The sequence below is a fragment of the Neolamprologus multifasciatus genome, chromosome 7 (genome assembly GCF_963576455.1).
Source record: "Neolamprologus multifasciatus chromosome 7, fNeoMul1.2, whole genome shotgun sequence".
NCBI lineage: Eukaryota > Metazoa > Chordata > Actinopteri > Cichliformes > Cichlidae > Neolamprologus > Neolamprologus multifasciatus.
In genome coordinates this window covers 43081783-43092942 of record NC_140445.1, presented here as the reverse complement: position 1 = coordinate 43092942, position 11160 = coordinate 43081783, and the positions used below count along the sequence as shown (strand labels likewise).

At 39.9% G+C, this 11160-nt stretch overlaps 1 protein-coding gene and 1 long non-coding RNA gene across 3 annotated transcripts; one reads left to right on the top strand and one right to left on the bottom strand.

The window, feature by feature from the left end:
• The first annotated feature begins 50 nt into the window (after window positions 1–50).
• On the top strand, window positions 51–3503 carry LOC146515000 (cytosolic 5'-nucleotidase 1B). Its single transcript, XM_085165787.1, has 6 exons — window positions 51–210; window positions 1257–1370; window positions 1714–1849; window positions 1944–2066; window positions 2432–2562; window positions 2657–3503. The coding sequence occupies exons 1-6, from the start codon at window positions 175–177 to the stop codon at window positions 2894–2896; spliced, it is 780 nt and encodes a 259-aa protein (XP_085021913.1). The 5' UTR covers window positions 51–174; the 3' UTR covers window positions 2897–3503.
• Window positions 3504–3574: 71 nt separating this feature from the next.
• LOC146514999 (uncharacterized) lies at window positions 3575–10951 on the bottom strand. Of its 2 annotated transcripts, none has more exons than XR_014875003.1 (3): window positions 9557–10951; window positions 6409–8703; window positions 3575–4765 (listed from the first exon to the last, which is right to left on the bottom strand). It is a non-coding gene; the product is annotated as an uncharacterized LOC146514999 (long non-coding RNA). The 2 variants fall into 2 exon arrangements; XR_014875004.1 differs by lacking the exon at window positions 3575–4765 and having other exon boundaries at window positions 6032–6524; window positions 6760–8703.
• Between the last annotated feature and the right edge of the window lie 209 nt (window positions 10952–11160).

The following is an 11160-nucleotide window of genomic DNA, read 5'->3' as shown; positions in this document are numbered from 1 at the left end:
GCACCCTAAGAAGGAAGTGACGCCATCACGCTGTCCTCGTTAAACCTACGTCGAGGCGGAACCACACTCTGTTCTTCGTTTCTGGGGGAATTTAAACTATATTCATTTGAGTTTTTGCTGTAGTGACGGCGAGCAGGGTGGGGTACTCAACTTAAAAAACACAAAACAATCGAGATGGTCTCCACAGACCAGAAGACCGACATGAAAGAGGTAAGACTCAGTCGAAGAAGTATATTTAACATTTGCATGTCCAGACAGGTAATGCCACAAATTCACCTCCCACCCAACTGCAACACTAGAAATATCTCATTGTACTGTATTATATCTGTTTCTTCTAAAAGTGTTTTCCACCGGTCAAATGAACACGTATTTTAGTGCAATCTCTGACCTTTGCAATAAAGCGTTGAGGTAAATGTATATGCCATTTGATATACAAAGGTGTTCTAGGATTTCCTGGCTTCTGAGTGGCTGGTGAAGTGTCAGTAGGGCTGTACACGGGAAGTGTTGGTGAAATTGCGAAGAGTGAAGGTGTTGCTAAGAAAGTTGTCCGCCTGTATCTTGCTGTTTCTAATAGTTCAGAGAGATTCAGAACCACATAACGAACCCTTACGTTACTCATAAATGCACCACATAAATGTACTTCGTTAAAATCGAATTTTTGAAAGTCATTTTTTTTCATTATTTATATATTTGTAATTTGTGAGTGAATGAATAAACGAATGCCGGACCACCTTATAAAAATGGAACATATGCACTCTGTCATTATTGTTGTTGTTATTATTTATTTTACTTAATGTTCAAAGCTTCTCCGTCTTGTAATAAAGGCTTAGATCACAGATCAAATTAATAACCATATAAAAACAAAAAGAAAAAAGAAACTAATTCTGCAGTGACAGTGAGGACACTTTAGCATGGTGCTTCCCTACATACATTTATCTGCATATAAATATTGATATATATATATATATTTTAATGGAAAAAGTCATAATCATATTGTCTCACATTCTTGTGTCTGTCTTCTGGTAACTTCATATTGCTTTTTGTCAGTTAGTTCTATGTTTATTAAAGTGTTGAAAAGCAATATAGTGAAACAGTTTCGAGGTACTTTTGTTTCCATGGTATTTACATGGTATTTATATTTACGTTACCTCATAATTCATGAGTTTTACTTCCAGTGTGAAAAACACAAGCCACCCTAGCTTATTTAAATGTGAATTAAAAAAGATAAAGGTAAACATTCTGTCTCTCCTCTGCAGAAAGAGGCTGACTGCCCAGTGGTTGTTGCAGTGACGTCCCATGCAGTGTTTGAATCAGGAGCTGAGGACCCCGATGGCTTGTACGTTGGGGGCATAGCTTTTCCTCTGCTGCAGGTCGGAATCCAGCAACCCACATTCATTTATGTTTTTTTTTTCTAATTAGTTATTATAGGAATTATAAATTATTATAGGAATAGGTGCAAATTGATTATACATTTTAAGAACTAGATCCATTTATTTGATGTCATGTATTTTAAGTGGGTCAACATTCTTAGATCAAAAATTTTCAAAAGTTCCGACCACAACTTTACTTATGAGGACTTTTATGTACTTTGTCTTCAGTAAAAATTCACGTGATTGGAGCTGAGACTTACCATTCAAAAGTATTAAAAGATGTAATTTATATAGAATATGAATAAAGTGGTACTTTAAAGTCGACTCTATGTTGGCGCTACAGGCACTACAGAAAGTGAATGAACGTCTGCTGAAGGAAAATCCTGCCGAGTCGCTCTTGTTTGATGTCATTCTGATCACCACTGAGAGCCAGCAGCAGCAGCAGAGCTCCCGCATCACGGAGAGCATCAGACATCATGGTAAACGCACTTCAACCTTCAGGAGAGAGGTCTCAGTCTGAGTCTGATCTGTAGTGGAGTTTTGCTCATACTTTCTCTTGGCATTATCCTGCAGGTCTCAAGGTCAGCAGGTTCTGTTTTTCCAACGAGGAGGATTTTATGGAGAATCTGCTGAACAATAACGTGCACCTCTTTCTGACAACGAACAGAAACGAGGCATTGCAGAGTTCACAGAAAGGTCAGTACATTTTTTTTTCACTTACCCCTTTTCAGCTAAATAGGTTTGGAGTCAGTGCTTTAAGCTTCACGGCTGCACAAGTAATGTGCTACTTGGAACTTTCCAGAAATGCAGTAATGCATGTAAATATTTGAGTCTCTTTGAACTGTTATTTTGCTGTTTTATGCATATCTATTCAGCCTGCCAGAAGCAATGAAGAAATATTTCAGTTTCATTTTGAAATTTTTCCAGCCTTTACCTTCAGCTTTTTCTTGCAATTTTGCCAACTTTATGTTTTTAGGACACCGTTGTTCTGTTCCAAGCTCATATTTTTCTGATTTATCAGACAGTAGATAAAGAGTATGTGTGTGCTGTGATTGGTCCAGGTGTTCTCTCTGTGCTGCTGGATGAGCACACAGCTTCCTGTCCAACAGAGCAGCTCAGAGTTTTATTCTGCGGGGACGCCGTGGTCCAGTCGGAAGCTGGACCAGCACTGGCAAGCAAACAAGCTGCTCAGGTACAAACAGTGGCAACCACTCATGCGTCCCCTGTACCTTTTGTTTTGTATTTGGTGAGATTTTAAAAGGATAATTCATATTCTTGCCCTGCAGAGCTTCTCGGCTCAGATCGGCAAGATGCGGGGGAGGTTTGGTCCATTTGACAGCCCCATCAGCATCGCCCTGGTGACATCGCGGGGAGGCAGGGAAAGCTGCGGGGATGCTCTGCGGACGCTACGCTCCCTTGGTGTGAATGCAGATGAAGCATACTGCCTGGCTGGGGTCCCACGTGGTCCCATTAAGCGCCTCCTCCGACCTCACTTCCTGCTCAGCGAGTGTTTTAGCAGTAACTGAGAAGACCAGGCTGATGATGACTTGGGATTTCAGAAAAACTAAAACAAACTTCACTGTGTTTTGAAATAAGCTACTAAGCTTTCAGACTGATCTCAGAGTTAGCAGCTTGAACATGTCAGTCTCATTCAGCCTTAAAAAGTCAGCGAGGGAGCGAATGTGAAGCCCTGCTTATCACCAGAAGTCTTATAGTTCTGGGAAAAAGTAGCAAACGGTTTGTTTAAACTGAGCTAAAAGAGCTCTGAATAACTTACAGTGTTACTCAGGGCTTACAGGTCTTATATATATATATATATATATATATATATATGACTATGCTGCCAGAGTAACACTTTGACATACCTAAGAAATAAGAAAAAAATGAACCTTTAAGTCTGTTACCCAATTTTTTTGACATCACTGAAAGTCATACCGTTATAGCATTTTCAGAATCCATCATGTCCCTGATTACTGTTACTGTTTTTGGGTTGTGTTTCTAAGGTGCAGGGTGGTCTGCTCTTTGTTCTGTGACTGATTGGGATGCTTGGCATGCTACTTCTCTTATTTGTGTTCATGCAGGGACAACAAAAATTTCTCTAGTTTGTTCTGTTTGCTTTTTTTTTTTTTTCTTTCTCAAAATAAAAGAGTGAAATCAATGTTTTCTGATGTTATGAAAATATTTTTAATTCAAATCAGCCTCAGATGTTCCACTAGACTTCTGATATCTGTGGAAATCATTTGGAAAATGATTTGAATCATGGTGTGGTACACAGTACTCAATTAGTTATTTAAACAATGCTTCGTTGGTACTAAAGAGCCCAAATTATGCGAAGAAAATATCCCCCACACCACACCAACACAAGGCAGGATGGTTTCATGATTTCATGTTGTTTACACCAAATTCTGACCTGCCATCCAGAAATCAAGGCTCAGACCAACCAATTTTTTTCTACTCTTCTTGTGTCTAGTTTTGGTGAGCCTGTGTGAGTTTCCTGTTCTTAGCTGACAGAAGAGGCACATGGTGTGGTTCTTAGCTCCTACAAGGTTTGACGTGATGTGTATTCAGAGGCGTTCTGCATCTATGAATACACTATATTTTCTCTTTTTTGGACCCATCTCTATAAACCCTACTGTGGGGAAAATCCCAGCACAACAGCAGTTTCTGAAATGCTCAGCTGTCTGGCAACAAAAACCATTAAATGTCAAAAAAGTGCCTTAAATCCTCTTTCTTCTTCATCCTGATGCTTGAACTTAAGCAGGTCATCTCGTTTGCACTGAGTAACTGCCGTGTAATTCATTGATTGGATATTTGGGTTCATTAGTTGAACACATGTATCTAATAAAGTGGCCAGTGAGTCAAATTCTTAACATGTAAAAATCTGTGCAATAGCAGACCTAATGTGTGCTGTGTTCCAGGCATGTTATCGATGTCTTATTGATGCTGAAATGTAATATAACAATGAAATATTGAAATATTTTTTTAGAACCTCAAAACTGTAAAAACATTAAAGAGTCTGTTGTAAAGGTTATTTGTCACACCCTTGAAAGTATTAGTCAACACTAATAAGTATATTCATACAATTAAAATAATTAAAGTTGGACTTTAACTGGAAAATACAACTTAAGCAAAGTGGATTATTCTTCAACCTGTCAACTCAATACAGGAAGTCATGTTAAATAAAGCTCAGATAATGAAGACTAAGGAAGGAACAAAGGGCTTGTACCTATTGGCTAGGCAGAGAGATCAAGCTGGAGTGCAGCAGGTTATTCTGATTAAGGTGGATGGTGATGGACAGGCCGACAGATGAGGTCAGGCAGGAGTCTCCATGGAGTATGATGTTTGCAGATGGCAATGTGATCTGTACTCGGAGTAGGGAGCAGGCGGAAGTGAGCCTGGAGAGAAGAAGAATGAAAGTCAGTAGAAGCAAGACAGAATGCATGTGTGTGTGAATGAGAAAAAGACAGGTGTAACAGTGAAGCTGTTAAAGTGAAGGTCAATGAGTTTAAATATCTGGAATTACCACTCAAAGCAACACAAGAACATTTTCTGTCCGACTGTCAGAGCTGATTTATGAGAGAAGGATAGCAGCAAGACTGAAAAAGAAGATTTACAAGCTGTTAATGAGACCTGTTATAATATATGGGTTGGAGACTGGCACAGACAAAAAGAACGCAGAGCTGAAGAACTGAAGATTTTGATTAGATGTAACCAGGATGGACAAGATTAGAAATGAAAGCTCAGGTTTAGAGATAAAGTTAGTTGTGATAAGGTTTAATTGGACAAAAGATTTTGAACACGGAACTGCCAGACAGGAGGAAACAAGGTGTAGGAGAGTCATGACTGTAATGCAGGAAGACAGAGGGTTGTGTGACAGAGGAGAATGCTAGGGATAGGGCGAGATGGTTTCACCTTTGCAACCCCTAAAGCAGGCATGTCCAACTCCAGGCCTTGAGGGCCGGTGTCCTGCAGGCTCTAGATGTGTCCTTGAGTCAACACAGCTGATTTAAATGGCTAAATTACCTCCTCAACATGTCTTGAAGTTCTCCAGAGGCCTGGTAACGAACTCATCATTTGATTCAGGTGTGTTGGTCTATGACCTGTTGGACACCGGCCCTCGAGGCGTGGAGTTGCCCACCCGTGCCCCAAAGGGAGAAGCTGAAAGAAGAGGAACCTGTAATGTTTAATTTTGATCAACAGGTGGCAGCAGACCGATTAAGAAGAGCTGATGTTGAGGCTGATTGCAGGGAAAGAAACTGACATGATACCCACATTCAGGGAAGCACCAGGAAGGTGGTCTTTGAATTGAGGAATCAGCTTATTTACAACAAACAAACAAACAAACACACAAAAAGTTCTTGGAAACTTAATAGCACTATATCTTTTTTGAATGTCTCTATACCAAAATAAAAGTGTAATTTCAGTGTGTGGTCAAGCAGACTTATTATGAGGCTGCTGTTAGCTGACTTTCTCGTTGGTGTAGTCCTGGTCACTGGGCGTTGCTGCAGTCTGACTCTCAAAGCGGAGCTAATGAGAACCCAAATGAGAATCGATAACTTATCCTGATCATGGAATTGGAAACCTTAAATTCTTAAGATTCTTATCAATCTCCATCTGTGCTCATATGTGCCCTTTTCCATGATGGTCATGGAACAAATTTAGATTTTTGCTCTTTTCTGCTCTTTTTTTAGACTTAGTATTTGAACACAACACATGTAGATAAGTGAATGGAGCTGATCAGCGATTGGTAAGGCTAGCTAGTAATAATAATTATGATGCTAGTTTAGATGAACGAATAGGGTTAAGGCAAGATATATTAAACAGCTGACTTCCTAAAGTGTCTTTAAGTACAATTGAACACTAGTCAATTAAGAGATGGATCCGACTGAGAAAGCACATTTACTGAATGTATTGACTGAGAATTAAAACCAGTAATTTAGACCATTTACGCACCAGGAAACTGAGGTCACAAATGAAGTGATAAGTGTTTCAGTGTGCTTCAATAAAAGCATATGTGTTTTTGAACCAGCAGATTTACCCTCTGATCGCCATTAGAGAGAATGCAGTTTATTGAACTTCCATGTTGGCTTCCTTTTCAGATTTGGACACGTCACCCATCTTTTATGTACAATTCATGTCACCTCTGTTGCTTGTCTGGAAAGTGAAAAATGTCATTCAGTTTTTACCAATTACATGTAACAATAACTGCTTTTTTGTCTATTATAAATGCTGATAAGGGAAAAATCACAATCATTTTGAATATAATTGTAAGAATTATATGAGTTTCTTCTAAAATAGCCCAAATATATTTTTGGCACGTCACCTAGAAAAAATTTTTTCTGGTATTTTGTGTGATTTTACATGTGGTTTGAAAGTTGCATTGTCTTACTCCATTTCTGCTTGTTGTAACAGGAAGCAGAGGGAGTCCTGGTGGTCTCAGCCTTACCAGCCACACATCTGCATACAGACCTGTGAGCATGCTCAGATTTTCTGGCAATGATTAAAAGAAAACATTAATAATTAAAGACACTGCTGTGTAGCTCCACAGATGAGTTTTTCTTTGTGCCCCACGATGATTGAAGTGAGCACTGTAGAGTAAGATATGAAGAGACAACATTAAGCAGAAGTTTATAGCAGATCTGACTTTAATAAACTGTTTTTCACCCACAGAGGAAAACTTGGTAGCTATTGATGACAAATGTGTGGAAGCAGATTAAGTAGTAGTTCCATTTATTTTTATTCATCATTTACATGCATCTGTCCTTGTGTCTCTTTGTAGTTCCTGCTTCCTATTTTATCCGAGTCCTTCAGGTTTTCCGTCACAGCAATTGATTCTTATATAGCACTTTTCTACTCTAACTGAACACTTGAAGCATTTTACACAATTTGCACGCAAGTGCTTTCTATCACACACATACACATTCAGTGGATGCATTGGTGGTTGGTATCTTGCCCAAGGATATTTGGCACATAGACTTAAGCAGACAGGGATCGAACCACCAACCTTCCGATTAGTAGGTGCCCCGCTCCTGAGCCACAGCCACTCACTGGTCCATTATCCTGGCTAGGGCCAACCAGGGGCAAATTGGACAACATAGCTCCTGGAATGCAGGAACCTCTCCACTGTGATAATGCTGGGATTCACAGAGGGGTAAAGAAACCTAAGTGCAGTTTTAGTCAAAAGACCGGTGGTTTTATGTTGTGTTATTTTTTTATCTGACCTTTGTTCATTTGTGTGTGTACTGGGCGTGTGCTTGCTTGATTATGAATGTTTGATTTTCTCAGGTCTCTGGAAAAGGGACACGAGTAAGACTAGCTGAATAAATAATTAGGTGGTCCCAGTGAGACGCAGTAATAATGAGTTCCACAGCCTCATGTGATTGCCTTAAGTGATCAGAGGACGAAAAACAAATGGTGGCTGGACTGATCATCTGTGCTGCATATTAAAACATATTCAGAGAAATAAAGCTGCTTCGTACTTTCCTGGATGAGAACAGAAAACATTTTGTCTTCATTATTCTGAGGACGGCTTCTGATGAGCACTGATTTCATCATCTCCACCTCCTGAACACAAACACATCTTTAATTAAAAAAACAACAACAACAACAACAAAAAAAAAACAAAAAACGCTGAATGTTCAGAAACCTGGTTTTATGTTCTTAGTAGAGCTTTCCATCTAATGAACACTCATCAAACCAAAGTCTTGATATTCTATTTAAAAGACAAAAGGAGAGCTGGATACATTTTGTGACAATTTTTAATTCTTCCTTGCACTTGAGTATATTCAAGTTTTCTACTCTACAGACCTTAGGGCCATGAGAAGACATCATTGGTTTTCGAGCAGGTCCCAGAGGTCCTGGATGTTCTGCCTCATATAATATGGTTCTCATTATCCTTGAATGACTTACAGCAACTCTTGAAGTTTTAAAGTCCCTTGAGTGAATATAAAGGGTCACCTGGGTTGGTCCACTGGCCTGTACTGAGTGTTACCTACCGATAAGTGAGGAGGTTCCTTTAAAGAACTCTGTCCTCAAAAAGGTTTTAGTTAGGCACCAGAGGCAATTCCCAGTATCCACTGTTTTGGGGTTTCTGGCAGCTTTTGCAATCAGAATTATGATCTTAATGCATTGTGGAGTGTGACTGTACAAAGTGTACAGGATGAGTATTAATGTATGAAAACTAAGGTGCTGTTAAAATCCAGTGACAGTTGCTCCCTCACCTGGACACCCCACCCTACCCAATGGGCAAGCCGGCAGCCACGCGCCAACAAGGTGCAAACCAGACATCCCAGCATTGGGCAACCCACCCGACACAGCGAGGCAGCCAGAGGGACTTTTCGAGAGGAAAACAAAACAAAGCGTTTTAGGTCATCGGTTAAGATCAGCTTTCCTTTGAGTCAGCATTTTGGATTGGCAGTCCCTGTCAATAAGAAAATTTGAAACAGCAGGTGGGTGTCTTTATTCTTAGCCAGACTAAGATCACTATATTAAGAATATCTATTTTTACTGACATCACACCCCCAAGGATTAACTCTACGGACACCGACTTCATTATTTGAAACCTGAAATTCATATTTAATGTGAGCATGAGTCAGTGGTGCATACACTCCCCAGCCACGTCACTGGGCACAACTTTGTGTGGCTGTGTATGTGTCTGTGCCATAATCCTAGTCTTGTGTTTCAGGGCCAGAGTCTGTTACTGGGCTTCCATCCTCTGTTTCCGTGCATCTGGAAGTAATGATTGCTCTTATTCATATCGCTTGTCATCTGCTGCCTGATTGTTGAACTGATCCGTTAGTGAAAGTCTGCCTCCAAATGCACTGCAGATTGTTTGAGAGAGTGAAAATGTGAATCTGCCTGATTGCCTGGGTTTGGTCCTCACTGCATGAAAACCTTCAGCCTTGATTCCTTGGATTCATTTATTGTAAATAGACCTGTGAACTTTGATCTCAGAATCCTGCATTTAAGTCTATCCAAGTCCACTGGTTTTGACAGATTCAGCTAAAGAAATGGGGAAAAATGTGTTTTTGTGACAGGCTACCAACAACAAAGTGTCTAAAGGTACAATTTAAAATTGGTTCTTTGCTGAGATGTCTTTTATGTGTAGACACAAAACTTGTATATCCATTGAGTTAATTGCCCTTTTTATAATAGAATGATTTATAGGTCAGTGTTACGTAACTTACCAAGGAAGACATTCCTCAGAAAATGGTCAGGTACAAGGACTGGTCTGAAAAAGAGAGAAGAAAATATTTGAAGGTTATTGCTCAAGACCTCAAGAAATTGCAAGAAACTCAAGTTCCTTGTATGCAAAATAAAAAGAAATGATGGGTGGGTCAAGACTTTTGCATGGTACTGTATGGGAAAGATGCCTTTTTGCAAGCTGGGGTTAAAAATCAGGAGCAAACTGGGTCACAGCTGCTGGTCAGCTGATCTAAACTACATTAAAAATGGACATTTCTGAAGTCTTTCCAGAGACAGACAGGAGGTGTGTTCACTGCTCCCCCATCATCTTCCCCCGAGTGTTGGATGGCGTCAGTGCTCAGCTGATCCATCATCACTGTAGACAGCAAGACCTCTAATTAAAATTCACCTTATCACCTCCAGACCCAAGTGACATAAGAAGAGAGTCTAGGCAGTCATTAGTGTTGGTAGGGAACAAAACGGTTCTCAGAAAAGCAACACAGACTATAAACAGTGCAGGAAAAACTAAAGGGAGCAAATTAAATTACAGAAAAATAATAGATTACAACACTGTAATGGTGCAAATTGAAAACAATGAAGCTTTCTTAACCATCTAGCTGCATTACGACATCTGTTTTTCAGTACTTAATTTTTGTCAAATTGCACAAAGGAATTTTTGAACCACTAGTGATAACTCTGTCATCTGTTCTTGCACCTGTTCCAGGCACAGTGACACAGTGACAACTTTTAAAATGCATGGTTGCAGGTGATCAATTTCAGCTATTGCGAAGGATTCCCACTTTTTAATGTTTAATGCCAACGCACTAATACACCAGTGATCACATAGTAACACCTCAGCAGTCTGTTAGCAAAAACAAGCAAGCCACAGCAACCAGTGGCTGAGTGTTTGTGATGGTTTCATATCTCCACTAAATGAAAGCTGCAACCAACCCATAAATGTATGGGGCCCTTGTGCCCACAACACAATACTGAGCGTGTATCAGTGCCATTTTGCTCAATATGAACCCCCCTGTGTATCAACACCAAAACAGTAAAGTTTAAGTACTGAATTGAACCTGAATAAAATTGTTAATAATAAAATGCCTTCACTGATCAATTATTTTTGATTGAACTGAATCCAGATGCTGAACAGCAGCAGAGGATTCCTGTAGTTTTCTGTCATCCTCTGGGCCCCTGTTGCACAGCTGAACCTTGTTCATTCACTTAACACTGCAAGAAATGTTCCCCCAACATTCAAAACACTTCAAGGCTTTAATGTGAAAGTGGCCTCTTGTGGTATAAAACTGCAAACTGTATATAAAAAGATGGAGGAGAGGTGACTCTTACTCAGTGGTGCTCCTAGCCTGTTTGGCACCCTGGGCGAACACTCCCTCTGGCGCCCCCCCCCCCCCCCCCCCCCCACACACACAGACAAAACATATTAAGGATTGTACATAAAACTGTTGTACACACACACATATGAAGAGAGAGAGAGAGTATGCAAACGGCTACCAAACAGCCATCATAATTCGTCATACATTGAGAACAGGACAAATCAACAACTGACAATGACTAATTAATATTAAAATCTGTAACATAATGTATT

Bases quoted from the DNA above. Each gene is read 5' to 3' on its own strand.
- LOC146515000 (XM_085165787.1), top strand. From the start codon at position 175: ATGGTCTCCACAGACCAGAAGACCGACATGAAAGAG. The intron at 1,850-1,943 runs GTAAACGCACTT...ATTATCCTGCAG, and splicing joins GGAGAGCATCAGACATCATG to GTCTCAAGGTCAGCAGGTTC. The intron at 2,563-2,656 runs GTACAAACAGTG...CTTGCCCTGCAG, and splicing joins CAAGCAAACAAGCTGCTCAG to AGCTTCTCGGCTCAGATCGG.